Source organism: Alligator mississippiensis, chromosome 1, assembly GCF_030867095.1.
Source record: "Alligator mississippiensis isolate rAllMis1 chromosome 1, rAllMis1, whole genome shotgun sequence".
NCBI classification, from domain to species: Eukaryota; Metazoa; Chordata; order Crocodylia; family Alligatoridae; genus Alligator; species Alligator mississippiensis.
The window spans coordinates 237,164,680-237,182,451 of record NC_081824.1 but is presented as its reverse complement, the minus strand read 5'-3'; the positions used below and the strand labels follow the sequence as shown (position 1 = coordinate 237,182,451).

General features: G+C 43.7%; 1 protein-coding gene across 2 annotated transcripts in view; it reads right to left on the bottom strand.

Annotated features, from left to right (window-relative positions):
* The window catches only part of ANAPC1 (anaphase promoting complex subunit 1), an 89,415-nt gene that overhangs the window by 21,841 nt on the left and 49,802 nt on the right, over nucleotides 1-17,772 (bottom strand). For both annotated transcript variants that reach the window (XM_019480092.2, XM_014598197.3), the window contains exons 27-34: nucleotides 16,305-16,423; nucleotides 11,029-11,300; nucleotides 9,351-9,585; nucleotides 8,032-8,123; nucleotides 6,715-6,849; nucleotides 6,454-6,536; nucleotides 5,867-5,945; nucleotides 5,302-5,376 (exon numbers count right to left, since the gene is read on the bottom strand). In XM_019480092.2, coding sequence (XP_019335637.1) covers nucleotides 5,302-5,376; nucleotides 5,867-5,945; nucleotides 6,454-6,536; nucleotides 6,715-6,849; nucleotides 8,032-8,123; nucleotides 9,351-9,585; nucleotides 11,029-11,300; nucleotides 16,305-16,423 — 1,090 coding nt within the window. The remainder of the gene's footprint in view (nucleotides 1-5,301; nucleotides 5,377-5,866; nucleotides 5,946-6,453; nucleotides 6,537-6,714; nucleotides 6,850-8,031; nucleotides 8,124-9,350; nucleotides 9,586-11,028; nucleotides 11,301-16,304; nucleotides 16,424-17,772) is intronic.

Here is a 17,772-nt window from a genome sequence, read left to right as displayed (position 1 = left end):
TCAGCATCTATGGCATCAGGCCTAATTTATTGGTCTGTAAGGCTTTATTTATTGGTCTTTAAACACCCCAGAAACAGTGCTTTACTTTAAATATCCCCCGGGATAACAAGGAATAACGGCCACAAGTTGTTGGAGAGTAGGTTTAGATTACACATCCGTAAGAACTACTTCACAGTTAGGGTGGCTAGGATCTGGAACCAACTTCCAAGGGAAGTGGTGCTGGCTCCTACCCTGGGGGTCTTTAAGAAGAGGCTTGATGCCTACCTGGCTGGGGTCATTTGAGCCCAGTTTTCCTCCTGCCCCGGCAGGGGGTCAGACTTGAAGATCTACAAGGTCCCTTCCAACCCTACTTCTATGATTCTATGAAATTTGGCACAATCCAGTGCTGAGCCCAGCACATACCCAGAGGCAGTGTGTTAGATGCACACGGGCTTACCCAATGTCTGTATAGATTGGGCGCTTTAGTGGGGCTTTTCTGGTGCTTTTATCTAATAGTTGATTGAATCAGCTTTAGCTAAAAGTGCCAAAAAACCCGACTTGAGCACCCAAATCTATACAGATGCTGCAGAGCCAGGTTCAAATAATACGCTGCTGCTTCTGGTAAAGTGTGTTTTTTCCCCCCACATCTGTCAGTGCCCTAAAAGCTTAAGTGCTGCCCTTCATTTCCAACATCTGCTAAACACATGATAGCTGTTAGTAAGTAATCATCCAGGCAAAGCCACAATGCAATCCTCTGCCTCTTGAGTGGAGCAGCGACTATTGTGAGGACTTTGGTGAAGATTCTTGAAGCAACAGAGAAGCCAGAAGGTAAGGACTTTGTGTTGTTAGTGATCCTGGGCCACCACAAACCAGAGACATTTTCTGTGCAAGTGTCTTATTGTAATATGAAAGCACACATCTTGTAAATCACAAGATGCAAAATAAACACCTTGATGGTGGATTGTTACCTGAATGACCACCGTGAACTTAAGTTTTTGAATAAAAGTGTTGAGCTTTCTTACATCTAAACTGATCACCATCCTCCCCATCTCTTTAGATTTGGGAAGTAACTACTACAACCATTTTCCCCTGAGATTTCAGGGACTCTTTCTTTAGCCCCCAGTTTGATAAAAGTATTCTAGTTTAAGGATGAATAGTGGTATTGGGCCTTCCTTGAGCTCCTTGAGCAGCTGACGATAACTATAACTATTCTTGTAGCTGCTCTTTTGATCACTATCTGGTGGCTGGATTTTAGGGATTGTATGGTTTTCCCTCTCTGAAGGAGAGAGGTTGCGGCAATGACTGTTTTTCCTGAGGATTTTTACCATTAATTCTTTGAAAAACAGTCAAAGTGGTCCAGAGCACAAGAAGTGTCCAGTCAGATATCATTTGGAGTTCTTGTTGTCTGTCATGAGAAGGTGGTCTTGTTTTGGTTGCGGAATACTTAGAAGCAGTTAGTGGATGAATTCTTCCAACTCCCCACATTTTAGTACAGGCAGTCCTTGGACTTACGACACAATTGGTTCCTGAAAACTGTGTTGAAACACTGTAACTAGGAATCGATTTTCCATAGGAAACAATGTTATAAATGAGGGATTGGTTCCTGAACCAAGGCCCGATACCCTATTTTCACCAAAAATAACCCAGAATTTTGTACTCAATCAATTATAGACAAATAATATAGCTACATTAATGTATTTATATTATAAATAGCTATCATATTGATTTGGAAGGACTTATTTCATAGATTTCATAGACATTCGGGCTGGAAGGGACCCCGGAGGACCATCGAGTCCAGCCCCCTGCCACAGGGGCAGGAAGTCAGCAGGGATCACAGGATCCCAGCAAGATAAGCATCCAAATGCGTCTTGAAGGTGTTCAAAGCAGGTGCCTGAACCGCCTCCGGCAGCAGTCTATTCCAAACCTTTGGGGCTCGGACAGTAAAGAAGTTCTTCCTTATGTCCAGCCTGAATCAGTCACGGCAGAGTTTGTGACCGTTTGATCTTGTCACCCCTCGGGGTGCTCTGGTGACTTTGCTGGACTTTTTGAAGGGTTCTTGGCTGGAGTCTTCTCAGGAGTCTTGGCTACTGTTTTTTCTGGAGTCTTGTCTGCTTTCTTAAAGAAAGTGTCCAAGGAAATTTGGACAGATGTTCTCCAGTGAGAGGGGCAACGCAGCAAATTTGTTTGGTAGGTATAGCGTGGCATCAGATCAAGCATTGTAAAATCGAAACTGACATCAGAAAGTTGAAAAAAGGTGTCACAATTTATAAGCGTTGTAAGTGTGAAACACTGTAACTTGAAACGTAAGTTGAGAACTGCCTGTATTTTGTTGGGTCGTTTATCTGGGCAGAAGTTCAAGACTTTTAAGCATGCAGATAGTTTAGACTGAGTCAGTGGCTTTTTTGGCAAGGTGTTGATGCTGGTGTGGTGAATGGTATTGGCTTGGTTATTTTCCTTGTTGCTGTCATCTAGATGTCTGTGAGCTACTTGCTGTTGTATTAGTTGAGTTAGAAGGCTATCACCAGTTTCTTTGGCAGCAGTTTGGGCCTACTGTATAACACATATGTCCCAGGTTTATTTCCTCCAGTTTACTAAAGTATGTATTTATTTGCTAAATTGATCCCTTTTGAGTAGATCAAGTGAAAGAGGTGGTTTCTCAACTTCTCTGACATCCCCCTGCATAACTGGATAACGTATTTAGAACTGTATGTGTTGGTCAACAGGCTGCAGAGAACAAGTCCTCTGGGAATGATGTTTTGTTTCTTGCTTAAGCTTAGGAAGTAGATGGAGGTCATGATTTAGTTTGGCTTCTTTTTTAATTTGGCTTCATGATGCAAAAGATGGGGTCAGATGAAAGTAAGTACTCTTCTCCTCTAGAAGGTATTCAGTATGTTCTGTTGGCTCTGCAGGCGGTAAGACCATGTAATACAAGAGTTTGCTGCAGTGCCCACCATCACCTAATTTATAGGTAAGGCCAAGTTTCCTCCTGTGGGGAAGTCTGCAGTATGTGGGCAAACCACTTCACTACTTCTTGAAAGTCCCAAATATCTTCCAAAGGCCATGGTACTGAGTGATAACAGCAAAGTTGCACCAATAGAAGAAGGCTACTGGGAATCTCCTACTGTTGATCGGGTAAAGAATCATTCATAGCAATTTGAGGAAAAGTGAAAATGCCCCTGGAAAGAAATTCAGGACATTGAGTGCCATCCCTCAGATTGTAATGGGGGCTCTTGGAAGTTACAAGGTGAAACCAGCCATGCCAAAGCCAGAGAACATCCTGGTGGCATTGCCAATGGTGACAGGGAGACTAGTCCAGATGACAGTGCTAGGTACAGCAACAGCACTAATGGGGGAACTCCTACAGGATTCCATGCCAGTAAATTTTGTGGCATCAAGAGATTGGCAAAGTTCTTTGGTACTATAAAAAGACTGCTTCAACTTGAGGATAAGATCATACTATTTGTTGAGCTGAGGATGTTACCAGAATTTTTTTGAACTTTAATGACTCAGATGGCAGTGGATAGGCTGGTAGCCCCATTAAAGAACAGGGCACAAAGAAAACATGCTTCTTAACTGAAGTGGAACCATCTCATGACCTTTCCATGTCTTAAGCCCTGAACTGGGGACAGTGGCTCTGGAAGGAAAAATTTCAAGTTTTCAATTGTACTAACTTTTGCAATAATCCTGCATAGTCTCAGGGGCAGACTGGAACAGTGGGATTGAAATTCTTCATGTGCAAACCTCTCCCACTGCCACTAGGCTGTGAGGTCATGGACATCATATTTCTCTTGTTGGGACCTTTCAAAAGTTGAAGTGTATTGCTCTTGTGATAGTGTAACAAGGAGGAAGAAGACTCCAATGGTTCGCTACTTAAAACACACCCTGCTTCTGAATCCTGACTTTGGTCTGTTGGTGATGATCCCATTAGCATCAGAAAGAAGGCTGGCCTGTGAGGAGTCCTGTTGTATGGTGCCAAGTTGGGCCCGGCTCTGACAGAGCAGAGCGATTTGTTCAGGAGAAGCAGCCAGAGTTTAATCTCCTATCTGTCTCTGTGGGTTCTTGGCTTGAAATATCAGTAATTGATCAATTATTGAGGGTGCAAGGAAGACAAAAAGAAAAGTACAGAAGGGCTAAAAGGAGAAAAAGGGTCCTCAAAGGTTCTCCTTACAAAAGGAGAAAAAGGGTTCTCAAGTTCAAATTTCACAGCATGGTAGGGGTAATGAGAAAAAAAAAAGAGAAAAATAAAAGGAAAATATATTATGGTTAGGAACCAACTGTCCCCTCAAGGAACAAGAGCTACTTGGAACAAGGAGAGCGAATGCTTTATCCTCTAGCCAGGAGAGGAATTTATAAGCAGTAAGTGTCAGTGCAGGGACAGGAAAAAAAGACTGGAGCATACTTTATGGATAATGTGAAGACCAAAAGTCTCCAATTGAAGCTTGGGGCATTAGACACCCCTGTAAAAGAAAACAGGCATGTGGATAATTACTTTAAGAAAAATCATTACTTTTGTTACCAATACCTTGCTACAATCAGGATACCATTGTGCTACGCTCAGACATGAACATGATTGAGTCAGGCATGCCCAAAATAATTACAATCCAATCTTATGGTAGTGTAAGAGTGATGTGGTAGCCATGTTGTCCAGAAATTATGTGAGAAGCAGCAATTTTTTAGGTGGTATATTTTATTGGACAAGATTTGCTTTTTACATCCTCTGCAGTAACTGCACTGTATAGCTCCTTCTTAAAAGGATGCAGAATTCAGCTGAAATCAATTGGGGAAAAAAAAAAAGATAAATTTTTCCATAAGGACTTACGAATAGCAATTGAGTAGCACTCACCAGACCTTACCATAATCCAGGACTGTAGAGTAACAGATGTTGAGTAGTTTGTCCAAAAATTATGAATATTATATTTTAACCTAGTCTCAATTCATTACTCTAGTCAAATTGTACCTTGTGAAGGAGGAGAGAAGGAGGAGCTTACTGAGTGTATCTTCTGTTTGAAGGGGTAGAGAAAACCACTGAATACTCTTGTCTTTTGCTGTCTACCCATGCCCCTAACAGTATCAGTACCCCACCAGCTGTCCCTGCTAGACCCAGCTCTGTTAACTCCTTCAACTGCACAGTTCTTGAAGTATCCACATTTGTGTAAGTATCAGGTAAATACAGGAAGATGCTAGTAAAGATATATGGAGAAGGAACAGAATGAGAGCAAAGGATAACAAGCAAGCAGGGAAGACTTTCAGAAGACTGGGGAGGGTGGGAAGGGAGAGAGGGAACAGTAAAAAGTACTTCAAGTGAAACATATTAGTACTTACTTGTGGCACATTGCTGTCAACCCACTTGGAATCAGGCAAAATGTCATCCCATAAAATCAAGCATCGAGCAAGTGTCTAAAGTAGTAAGGAAGTTCAAACAAAAGAGAGAAAACTTATAGATAATAATAATCATAATATTACTGAATAGTATTAATACAGCTAAATAATTATTTTAGCTTATTAAACACATGGAGGTTGACAGGACAGAAAATTTATATTCCACAGAGGTGAAATCCTTGCTTTTCAAACATTAGTTTATCTACTCTCTCTCTAAAATGTCTCACTGAACATCATGAGAAAATTCAAATTATGCTTGCATACAAAATAACAGTAGAATATACCATTTCAGTTTACATAGTTTTCACTGGCAAATGTAACCAAAATTGAATTGCAAACCTGCAATGATGCTGACGTCCTACTTAGTCTTAATGGCTTTCATAAATGTATTAACTGAGAGGTCTCTCAGTATATTTACACATATGCACATACACATATATACACACACTTATACACACATGCATTTCAGTACCATTACAAGAAACTGGAAAAAGAAAAAAAGTCATACCCTCAATAAGAGAAATTCTGGTTTAACAAAGTCCAGTAAATACATTGTATCAGGAGCTCGAAGCCAGTCAGCAATGGACCTATATTAAGCACAGTAAAGTAACATTTTACATCATACACTTCAGCAAAACACAGACTGTACTGAGCCACATACTGCATCAGTAATCAAGTAATGCAGTCATTAACTGACAGGAGACAAAGCTGTTTAGTGGTTCAACACTAGAACTGCAAGCTCTAGATGCTACTTGTTTCTTCACCTGCCTCATGGCAAGATTTTAGCATAAAATGGGGATGCCACTTGCAAGAGAGTTGTGAGAGTGTGCATTAGTGTTTATGTGCTTTGAAATCACTAATTAAAAAGAGTCAATAAACATGCATAGTATAAATTGGCATTAGAAAAGCTAAGGAAATAGATTACACTCTTAGTCAAATCGTGAAGAACAGAGTAGCTTATATAGAGATTATCCCAAAAGGCATGTTTTTATCTCAGATACATTGTGAATGCTCAAGAGAAGATTAGAAATATACAGGAACTTAAAAGCAAATTACACGTTATTTCAAACTTCAAAGCGATGTTAAGATCAGTACCTGTTATTAGTCTTTAAGTAGATCATAGCAAGTGCTAGCGTTGCACCTGGACAAGTAACATCCACATTTATGGTATCTCCTTCCTGTCAAAATATAATGTGCACTTTCAGTCCTATTTACTATATTGCACCATTTTACTAGTTTAATAATTCAAAATTTAATTTGCTGGGAGACAAGCCCATAGCAATGTGCAAGGCAGCCTCTATACTACCCCCATTTCTGCTTAAATTAGCAGGCATTCTCTCCAACTGTAACTATTACCTTGATCTGGTAACTTGGAGATTTGTGTCTCTCTCTGTGCATTCCTGCTTGGAATCGTCGATGACCTCCAACCATGTATTGGTAAAGCTGCTCAGGAACGTTAAGATCTGACATGCCTATCAAGTTGCTGCCATGCTAAAAAGAGAGAACAGATAAAAGGAAGATAGAATAGTGCCTTCATACATGGCCATTTTAAAACAGTGAAGAAACTCTTCAGCTAGTATGAATTCTGTCACCCTACCGTTCCAAACAGCAATCTAGCTTTATGATGTCTGTGAAACGTATGAAACCTTGCCTCAGAGGTTAAGGATGTGGGCAGACATAACATTTCTAAATCTTTGTGTGCCTTAAAAGCACTATAAAACAAAACAAAAAAAAGAAACTACACAGGTCTACAGCACTATGAATCTACCCAAACTGTACAAATATGACCCTTGATGAAACAGGAATAATGCTGAAGCACTGCAAGCTATGTTGGTTCTTTCTACCAGAGCACAACTGGGAGTTGGCCCATTCACTAGTACCCCACATGACTTGCTTTCCACCTTCCTTACCTCTCTGATGTGACCTCTCAGTGACACTGTCAAACCTACTAACCTAAGGGCACTAGCCCTACTTTGAATGTGCCCTCAGCTTTTCAAAATGTAGGCCCAAAGGCATACCACAGCCATCATTTTCTGAACCAACACACCAGAAATTTGGCTTCTTATAGGCTGCATAAATGCTCTGCATCACACGATATTCTTTACACCATGGAAGGTTCTGGCAGCTCATGTCATCACAGAAGCTTAGCAAGTTATTTGAAGTACACAGACAAATTTAGCTTCTGCAAATTCTCTGTTTTTTTATAAACTCTTGCTTGCAGATTTATTACTAGCAACGTAAGAGAAAGTGAAAACCGAACAGTGTGGGTCAGTTACGTGTGGACATGCAAGTCAGATGGCCTTCCTATGAGAAGAGTATTTTGAATTTGTATTTCAGTGTGAATACTCATGCTCACAAGTTAATAATTTGTTTTTGATCATCTCTGGGGTTTTTTAAAGTTATTACCAAGAACTCTGACAGAAAATTTATTCCCTGATTATCTGCAGAAAGTGAACTCAAAGAGACATGAACACAGCCCCAACTACTTTCCAATTTGTGGAAAATTTGAACACACTGGCTCAGTTGCCAATGCAATTAATTAAAAAGGGAATGACAGACATCACTCAAACATACTGATGACATTACTGTCCTTTGATTTGTAATTAGGGCAGTAATTCAGTTTATAGTGTTTTCCCACTACCTGCACTTTAGTGAAAAGCAGGTTGGACTTACCCCTAGACAAACCATGCCTAAGGCCAGGCCAGATGCTAGAGAATAGGACTCTCTGTCAGTGCAGTATTCCATTTCAGGACCTGGTGGACGTCCTTAATAAAACAAGGAAACATAGCATGACATTAATCTAAAATATTAACCAATTAACCTTATTGGTAATACATTTCAGTACTCAGAAATGACGGTAAGCCTCAGATCTACTTTATTCAAGAATGCAGCATAAATTGTCAAAAGCTATAGAGGGAACCAGAGTTAAAATCCACAGGGCTATGGTGCAAACATGAACTAAAAGAGTCATTACCTATCCCCAAGCAAGTAACAAAATTTCAAAAGCTATGAAAGTCACAGAAGAATATATACAAGCTTTTCTATTTCTTTGTGAACTGTTCACACATCTCATAAACCATGATTTGGCTCAAAATTCTTTCAACTATATATATTGTAACAAGTTCAAGCAAGAGTACCCCTTCTCAACAGAAAATAATGTATGAGAATTTACTGACATTTCGTGATGATATTATGTAGCTAGAGACATAAATAAAAAGGCATCTCTTTTAAAATCCTGATTTAGATTTAAAACGAATGATCTGCTGTCTCTTTAAACAATACACTTAAAATGTCTAATGGTTAATTGTAAAAAAAATAGTAGCAATAACACACACAAACATTTACACTCCCCCCAACTATGCAACGTGTAAAGGATATTCTGTTCAGAAGCTTAAAAGTTTCCCATTAAACAAAAGAGCTAGCAGAAAGCCTGAATGAGCGACTACAAAGTGATTCAACAGAGGACCTCAGATGAGTCATAACAATCAGACCATGTGGGAACTAAGATTTTCTTCAAGATAAGCATAAATGATTTCTGCGCTGATCACTCCTTCACTTTGGAATGAGACTGTGTTCACTCCAAATACATTTTTATCTGGAACCTCTCCTTTAAGTTTTTAAGTTTTAAAAGACTTTATTTCACTATCTACCAGCCTTTAGATTAACACTCATAGAATTAATCAAATATACTCAATGAATATTTTCTGCTATTCATCCAATACCAATAGCATTTTGTTAATTTGGCAGTTGACTGACAATGTTAATTTAAATACTGCACAGAACACTTAGTTTACAGTAACTTTTAGTCCCTTATACTGCAGAGTGCATGGGTTGAGAGATGAGACAGGCAAGTATAGTCTCCAATATATTTAATTTGAGCAAGTAGGCAGTAGATCAATTTTCAAGTCACATGTATTATATAAAACATGTACATACCATATACACACAGACCCACACACACACACACACACACTCCTGTTTTATTGTTTTACCTATTTCAGCCAGCAGTACCTCTGCTGTGTGCCGGTGAGCAGTTCCTTGATATATCAGGCCTATTCCTATCACAGCAGCCACCTGGACATTGTGAGGGACATCCAGTTCTGTTGAAGTTGGGGGTAGGAGAGCAGGTATGTGGATGCTAAGGAGCCGAGTAATAGCCATATCCATTGTGCCTAGTTTGGCAGCAGAAACACCAAGCAATAACCCAATGCTCGTCATTTCATGGCCCTGAAACAGGAAACAAAGAAGACTGAAAACGTTAAATATAGGTGTATTTATCCTAACTGAAACCAAAGTCTTATTTTTTTTAATTGAACAAAGTTCTTCCTTGGAGGGGAGGGGAGGATGAGTGGGCTTTGGAGACAGCCACCACCCAGGCTTGAGAGAAAGAGGAGGGGGGCTGTAAGAGTGAGTAAGCAAGCGAGTAATCCACTGGATACGAGACAGAGGAGTTGGAGTAGGTCAGGAGGGGAGGGAATATGGGCAGTGGCAGTAACTGTTGTTTTCTTTTATGGAGGTATTGAATGTGGGTTGGAAATCAAGGTTGGGTATAGGAGGAGCAGACATTCTCTCTCTCAGAGGCAGGAGAGTGGGAGGGGGAAGGGTGGACTGCTTTTGGAGTTTTTTTGTGGGGGAGAGTTTGTTTTGTTGCACCTTATTTTAATAATTTATTCTCTTTCCTTAATTTTTTTTGTCTTTTAATGAAAGTCACCCTGGCCCTTTTTTGGGAAGGACAGAATATACATCTAATTAAAAAAATTAATACAAAAAAAATAAGATAATTTGTGTGGTCTTTGAGTTGAGAGAAATGTTATACTATGTACCATGCTGAAGGGTTTCTGAACTAAAAATAATTTAACAGGGATATAATTTAGCGGGGCTAATTCTAAGGTCTTAACCTCAAAAAGGAATTAATTATATTCTACCCCTAACAATAAGTAGGAAACATAAACAATAGGAATTGCTCCATAAGGAATGTCCAGAACTAATTCAAGACCATACTCTGTTATAACTAGCTGATCAGTTCGGCAATCCAGAAAGTACTCAGCAACAAATGAAAACTTGACTATTCATCGTGATCAGCAAATCATTTCTGATTCCAAAGCTCTTTTCAGTGCTCTACCCACATCTGAAGCCAGGATGAGTCATGTAAAACTCATTGCTGTTGGAGCGTTCCTATCATTTTTTCACTGACCTCTTGGACAAAGATAAGAGTGTTAGGAATTAATCCACTGAAGAATTTTACTATATTTTGATACCAAAGTGCACAAAGAAATGTGTAAGTCCTGTATAGTGAAATGAAATGAAATCTGTTACATTCCTATAGCGTGAGCGAGCAGATACCATTGCAAGGGCAGAACTATTGAGATGTAGCTGGGAAAAATCAGCTCAAAGTTACGGCTACCAAAAAAATTCTTATACAAAGAAAACCTTTAGAGACCAGCCAGTGCTTTCCAGGTGATGCCCTTTAAAGGTTCTCTCTTCAAACAAACTGAAATAAAGGCATAATGGCTATTACCACCTAAGTTCTTCAGAAATTCCCTCACACCATGACATCCAAAATCAAGTATTTAAAAAAAATGATAGAGATGAACAATGAGCTAGCACAGGTAACAGAAAAGCCAACATTAAAGACATTTATGCCTCTTGTTTTTTGAATGAAGACCTTACCTTGGTCAAATAGTCATGTATGTTGAGTGTGGCAAGCTTTGTGAGGTGCCCGTTGAGACCCAAAGCCATGAGGAAACCTGCATATTCATTGGCTAGATCTGCATTTTTTGGCTTGTTATAGACAATCCAGGCAGAGTCTATCTGGGAAGTAGGGGCTATCTTCAGTCCAGCAGCTACACCATTATGAAAACTGGCCCAGCAAGCCATATTTGGAGGCACATCAATGTTCCCACTATTGAGGTCAACAGTAGTGTTCCTAGGAGGAGCACGGCCTGCCCAGGAAAGAATCATTAAACAAATGTAAAACAGTTGATGCTAAAATCAGCTCACCTTTAAAATAAGCAAAGTAATGGCATAGTTTAGCAGAGTACTGACACTGCTTTACTCAAGGAGACATAAAAAAAATAGGGCTAAAAACTCAAAATTATGCAAAATTATGCAGGTACTTTGTAACGTTGGGAGCGGGGTGTGGGGGGTCTGGAGCCCAGGGAGCGGGGGCCCACACACGCTGGCAGGATGTGGGTACTGTGGATCCGGAGCTGAGGGACAGCAGCAGGGCGGGGAGGAGTGGGAGGTGTGTGGCTTGGGAGTAAGGAGCAGGGGCAGAATATGGGCACATCATTACGCTGTCCCCCCGTGCATGCACGCACGCACCCTCTTTTTGAAACTGGAAATATGGTAACCCTACAGGAATGCAGCCTAGTGGCATGTAAAGCAACACCCAGCAGGTAAGTCTGTGGAGGGCAAACAGTGGGGGGGGAAGGGGGAGGCAGATCAAGGCCCACAGTGTGGGAGGGAGTGGGGCAGGGGCTGGGGTGAATGGGAACCCAGGGCAGGGGAGGGATGGAGCCACAGGCAGCTAGCTCATCCAGAGGCATGGGTGGGGAGGCTTCTAGATTTATGCACAGAGTGGAGGCAGGCCTGCTGTGGGTTGGGGCTCTGTGCCCTGCTGCCTTTGCCCTGGAAGCCGTGCATTGGCCACTTCGCAGCCCCTGTCCACTCAGCAGCGGGAGAGACAGCATGGCATTGCATGGCTCCCAAGTCAAAGGCAGCATGGTTCACAGCCCCAGCCCACAGCCTGCTTCTACCCTGTGTACAAATCTGGGGGACATGCTCCCCATGACTCCCCCAGGGGTGCTCACAGCAGCAGGGAGCTGATCCCCTCCCCCCCCCCGCACTCCTGGACAAGACACCTGTGGGTCCGTTCCGCTTCCTGCCCTGGCCCTGGGGTCCCATTCACCCCAGCCCCTGACCTTACCCCACTCCCTCCCTCACTGTGGGGACCTCAATCTGCCTACCCAGCCCCTTCCCCTCCACAGATTTACCTCCCAGGCACTTCCCACCCTGCCTTCCTGCTGCAGTCGCCCAGAGCCTGTGCCCAGGCTGCCCTGAGCTCCTCTGCACCGTCACTGCTGCCCCACTGGATGGCCTAGAGTCAGTGGTGATGGCAGTGGAGAGGAGCTGCAGGGCAGCCCAGGCATGGGCTCCAAAATCACGTGTGTAACTAATGCATTAAAAAATTAACACATTAATTAATACTTGCGTTAACTGCGCACATTAGCGCCGATTAACTGACAGCCCTAATCAAAAAAGACACCAGTAAGCTGTGTGGCATTTGTGTGCTATCCCCTACAGAAATTAGTATTCCTCAACTGTCCTGTTGTTTGGGAGAACTGGTTGGGGCTCAGGCAGTTTCTGACTATTTGATTAGGTTTCTACTTGTAACAAGACAGGAATTATCTGGCAGTTTCACCACCAGCAGAAAATACCACAATTTCATAAGTCAAAGACTAAACCCAAGGCTCCTTCCAATAGAAAGAACAAGCAGCTAGGGAAGAGTAACTTAGTTACAATATTCACTGCATCAAGCTTAATCAAAAGAAAACTCAAGTTTTCTGCAGGAGTGCATAACAATTCAGTCTGTGTGCATAAAACAGGGGTGGGCAAAATGGCGGATCCAGCCAGTGGCCAGACTCCATTTCTCAGCAGCCCCGCCCCGCATGGCTGAGGCCAGTTTCCATGGAGACCCCAGCAACAGCCACACTATGGTAGTGCAAGGCCAGGGCTTCCATAGAGACTGGTCCCAACAGTGCTGGCAGACCACGAAGTAGGGCATGGAGCTGCTCCAGAGCTGGGCTGGGATCTTGCAGTAGTGGCTCTGCCCTGGCTCCTTCCAGCAGTGACAGTGTAGTCTGGAGCTGGGGCAGAACCACTATCTATGGCTTGCACACCCCTATCTGGGGTGTTGAGGCTCCAGACTGCAGCTCTGCCCTGACTCTGGACCATGTTGTCACTGCCACAAGATCCCAGCCCGGTTCCAGAGCAGCTCCCCACCCTGCCAGCAGGAGTGGCACTAGGGGGAGCTTATGGGGTTGGGGGTGTAGCCACCCCACAATTTCTGTAGTCCAACATAGTCACCCTTCCCATTGCTGGCACTGCCACTACACACCTTGCTCAGGCAGCGGCAGCTGAGCCTGCCCTGCTCCCACCCACAGCACATCCCCCCGCTTAGTCCCCCTATCAGGAAGAAGCTGGTGCCTCTGGGGCCAGTCTCCACAGAAACCCTGGCCCTGTGCTATCACAGAACGGCTGCTGCTGGGTTCTCCATGGTAACCGGCTCCAGCCATGCAGGCAGGGGCTGCTGGGAAACAGACTCCACTGCCAGCCAGATCTGGCCTGTGTGCCACTTTCCCCACCCCTGGCACAGACCCACCATATTTACCTGAATCCAAGATGACCATGAATTTAAGAGGACAACCCAGTAAATAAATTCTATACATAGAAAATTATAACACATTTATAAATTTTCCATGTATAGAATCTAATTATTGGAGTCTCATCTTAAATTATGCCTCCCCCACCACTGTAGCAGGAAAGCAGTGGCATTTTGGGGGGCAAGTGGTAGAGGGAGGCAGTGTATATGTTGGGAGGGATCGGGGGGGGGGGTCAAGCAGCTTGATCCCTGCGCCTTGCCTCCCCAATACCTTGCCCCATCCATGTCATGCTTACCCTTGGCTCAAGCTCTGGCAGCTTCCAGCTGCTTTAGCCTGGGGCACAGAGCATGCATTTGCTCCACCCCCAACCCAGCTCAGCAGCTCCAGCTTTAGGGCATAGCCAGAGCTGCCACCACCATCACTACTATTGGGCCAGGCTGGAACTGAAGCAAGCACAGGCTCCGAGCCCCAGGCTGGAGCGGGACTGGAGCCTGCCAGAGCTAGAACCGGAGCTGGAGCCAAGCACAAGTAAGCCGGCGAGGCAGGGAAGGAGGGGAGGGTAGCATCTGCCTGCCTCCCACTGCCTCATACTCAAGTCCAAGACAAGGGACTTTCTTCTCTCCTATCAAGGTGTCCAACTGACAGACCACATACAGCCTCCGAGGGGTTCATTTATTGCATCCCCCAGCCTCCTGGGCGGGGTGTCACTCCCATCACTCTTCTGCTGCTGCCAACAGTTTGTCCAGGCTGCCTTTTCCTCTTGCAGCTTCTGCTTCCTGCCCCTCCCCCACACCTCCCCAGGGTGAGGCAGGGAAGCCTGTAGAGCTTCAGGGGGACCCAGGGACATTGGATGTAGCTGTTGGATGTAAAGAGACTGCTGCTGGCAGGGCAAAGAGACTGGTAATCCTGGGGTAAAGCAGGAAGAGAAATGGATCTGACCAGGAACCAGCATATATAGGGAGACCTGGGACTGTCTGGACAAACAAATCAGGACAGGGAACTGGGGAGATAATACTCTGAGACTGGATAAGCAGCCCACAAAAGATGATCTGGAAAAACAAACAATGAAGATAAAAAACATGGACAGAGGAGCAGGTGAATGAGGCTGATGGGGTAGCAAGAAGACAGAGGGAAAGAGGGAGAATGGTGAGGTGACTTAGGAACCTGGGAGTGGGGGGGTGGGAAGACAAGGACTTATTTGGGCAAGGAACTTGGGACTGTTGTGGGAAGCCTCAGGAGTGCAGACTGAGGCTACATGAGGAAAAGGGAGTGGCTAAGGTTTGGACAGGCTGAAGGGCACAAGGGCAGGAAAGCCTGTGACAATTAGAGCACATTCCCCTCTAGCACCTGGAATGGACTCCAAGCTTCACTGAATTTCACCTTTTTCTTTGCTATCAATAAATATCTGTACAGCCCTTTAGTGCTGCTCTAGAGGCAAAACCTTGATGCAGTAAATACTGTAACCCTACTACTGCTATCTGTTTGCACAGTTAACTCCAGTAGCCAAGTGGCAAAAGTCTATGCAGTTGTTCTATACGGTGTAAATCCTACTGATGATGAATCATTTTCTGTGCTCTGACTTGGTTGTTGTGACAATTATGTGGTTGTATTGTCTATTTTGATGTTGTATGATGAAAGTGTTTTTTTAGATTGGATTTTGTTTTAGTTGGGAAGGTGTTCATGGCTAGAGTGCATAGGGGCTAGGTGTGGCCTGGCTAACTGTACTCTGCTCTATGCATGGTGTTGGAAGAGCCCCTTTCATGAGAACTCTGGCTCTATCTAGAAGCTAGGGGAGAAAGAGATAATGAGCAGGGGAGCCAGAGCATGCATATGCATGTGTGGGCTGTATGTGTCTGCCAAAATGAGGCCTACTGGAGTCCACTGAAGCCTGCTGGTGTGAAACCCCAGAAAGTGGAGACAAACGGAGCCTGCCACATGGGGACTGAAGCTGATAAGGTTGAAATGGTGGGGCAGAGGCAACCTGCTAAAAGCTCACAGAAAAGCTGAGACCCTCAGGGATGAGGTGGAGTTCTGCTGCAGAGACTAAGGATTCCGGCCTGCCACTGGAACTAGCTGGGGACTGAGAAGCACTGGCCAGGTATGAGGGTGAAAGCTGTTAGGAGTTAGTTTGTTTTAAACCTTTATTTTATGTTCTGTTTCCCCCTGTTATGTGGCAGTGTTTTTTCCCTACTTATTAAAGTTGGGGTGGGGGGGGCGGGCAGCGGCAGCGGTTAGGTCTATATTTAGTTGTCCTTTAATTGGGTCTCTCACCTCATGGGGAGTTTGCACCCTCATGGCCTTGACCAACTTGGGGTCCCGTCCCGTCACAGCTACAAATATCAATCAGTGCTTTAGGACATTACTTAAGTCCTAAGGTCCATAACTTCACTTTACTTTATGATGGTGAGTGGCCCCATTGAAGTCAGTGGCAAAAATAAAGCATACGTTCAAATCTTGCAGGACAAGGGAATCATTCACCTAACAAGTCTAGGATTTACTGGCATTTAGTTAATTTTAAATCAAGTCAATCAACCCAAAGGGAGGAGGTGCTGAGTGACATACCTGTTAGATTCAGTTTAGGAATAGGCAGTGGTTCTGTTGGAATTGGATGATAAGAGAACAGAGTAAACATTCCTCGACCTACAGGTAGTGCCATTGTCCGCTGACACAGCTGTAATAACCTATTTGGGGGAAATTAAAAAAAAACAAAAAAAACTCAAAGAACAGCACTGAGAACATATGAAACACACAGGTCACAAAGCTTACCGCTACATTAAAGGAGTATATCAGGGTCTTGGTGAACAACTGCTCAGCAGAGCACCCTTGGGGAAAACTAGGAGTAATGGCCACAAACTCCCAGAAGACAGTTTCAGACTCAACATTAGGAAAAACTTCTTCACAGTCAAGGTGTCCAGATGGTGGAATAAGCTCCTTCCAGAGGTGGTGCAGTTGCCTACCCTGGAAATCTTCAATAGGAGACTGGACAGTCACCTTGCTAGGATCACTTGACCCCAGTTGTCTTTCCAGCCTAGTGCAGGGGGCCGGACATGATGATCTTCCGAGGTCCCTTCCAGCCATACAATCTATGAATCTAGCTATGGAAATGGTAAGTAGGTGACACTCATTCTTCAAAAGTATGAAAAGTTAGGTTATTGCCTGTGTGCCAGACCAACCTTATAAACTGAAAATTAGTAAGAATAAAGGGGTAAAACATTACTCTAAAGCCATGGATAGATATGTATTTGAAGTACTTCAAATGCAGCAACATGCAGACGTGTGCTTCTCTCCACATCTCCCTCCCTCCCCACCAACACGAAAGTGCTTCAAAATGGGGGGGTTGGAAATGAGGAATCCCTGCAGGCCTCTCAGTCTCTTGTGATTCCTTGGGACAGCAGAGCACACAGGAGGGTGTTCATTTGCTGTCTGCCTACACCCACTCCCTGCCCCGCACGAGTGGAGCTGGGGATGGAGGGAGCAAAGCACTATGGGATGCTAAAAAGACCACTGGCCTGCACAGATGTTTCAGGAAGTGTTTCCAAAGGAGATGCTTCAAAAAAACATTCTTTTTTTTCCAAACTATTTTTGAAGCATTTCACATCTCTACTCATACTTTCTGGAGCGCTAAAAACCATTTGTAACCCTTCAAAGAGCACATCTGTCCAGGCCCTACAGTTATAGACAGAGGTAACTATTAACGACTTTAAAAGGGGAGGGGCTGTTGCCCCTCAGAAGAATGAAACGGCTGTTTTGATTTAACTGTTTCTTCCACATGCTTCTATAGCAGTACTTTTCAAACTTCCTGAAGTCATGGAACCCTTTCATATCACTACTTTTGCTGCAGAATCCCTGTCCTAAAAAGTGATGTGGAGCCAAGTGACCCAACCCCACAATGGTGGCACACTGCCTCCCAGTCCTCTCCGCCATTACCCCCAGTCTCCCTGATGACCCTAGTTTGGAACCCCAGGGCTTCACGGAACAGTTTGAAAACCACTATTCTACAGCAACACACATGAGATAAATAACCGTAACT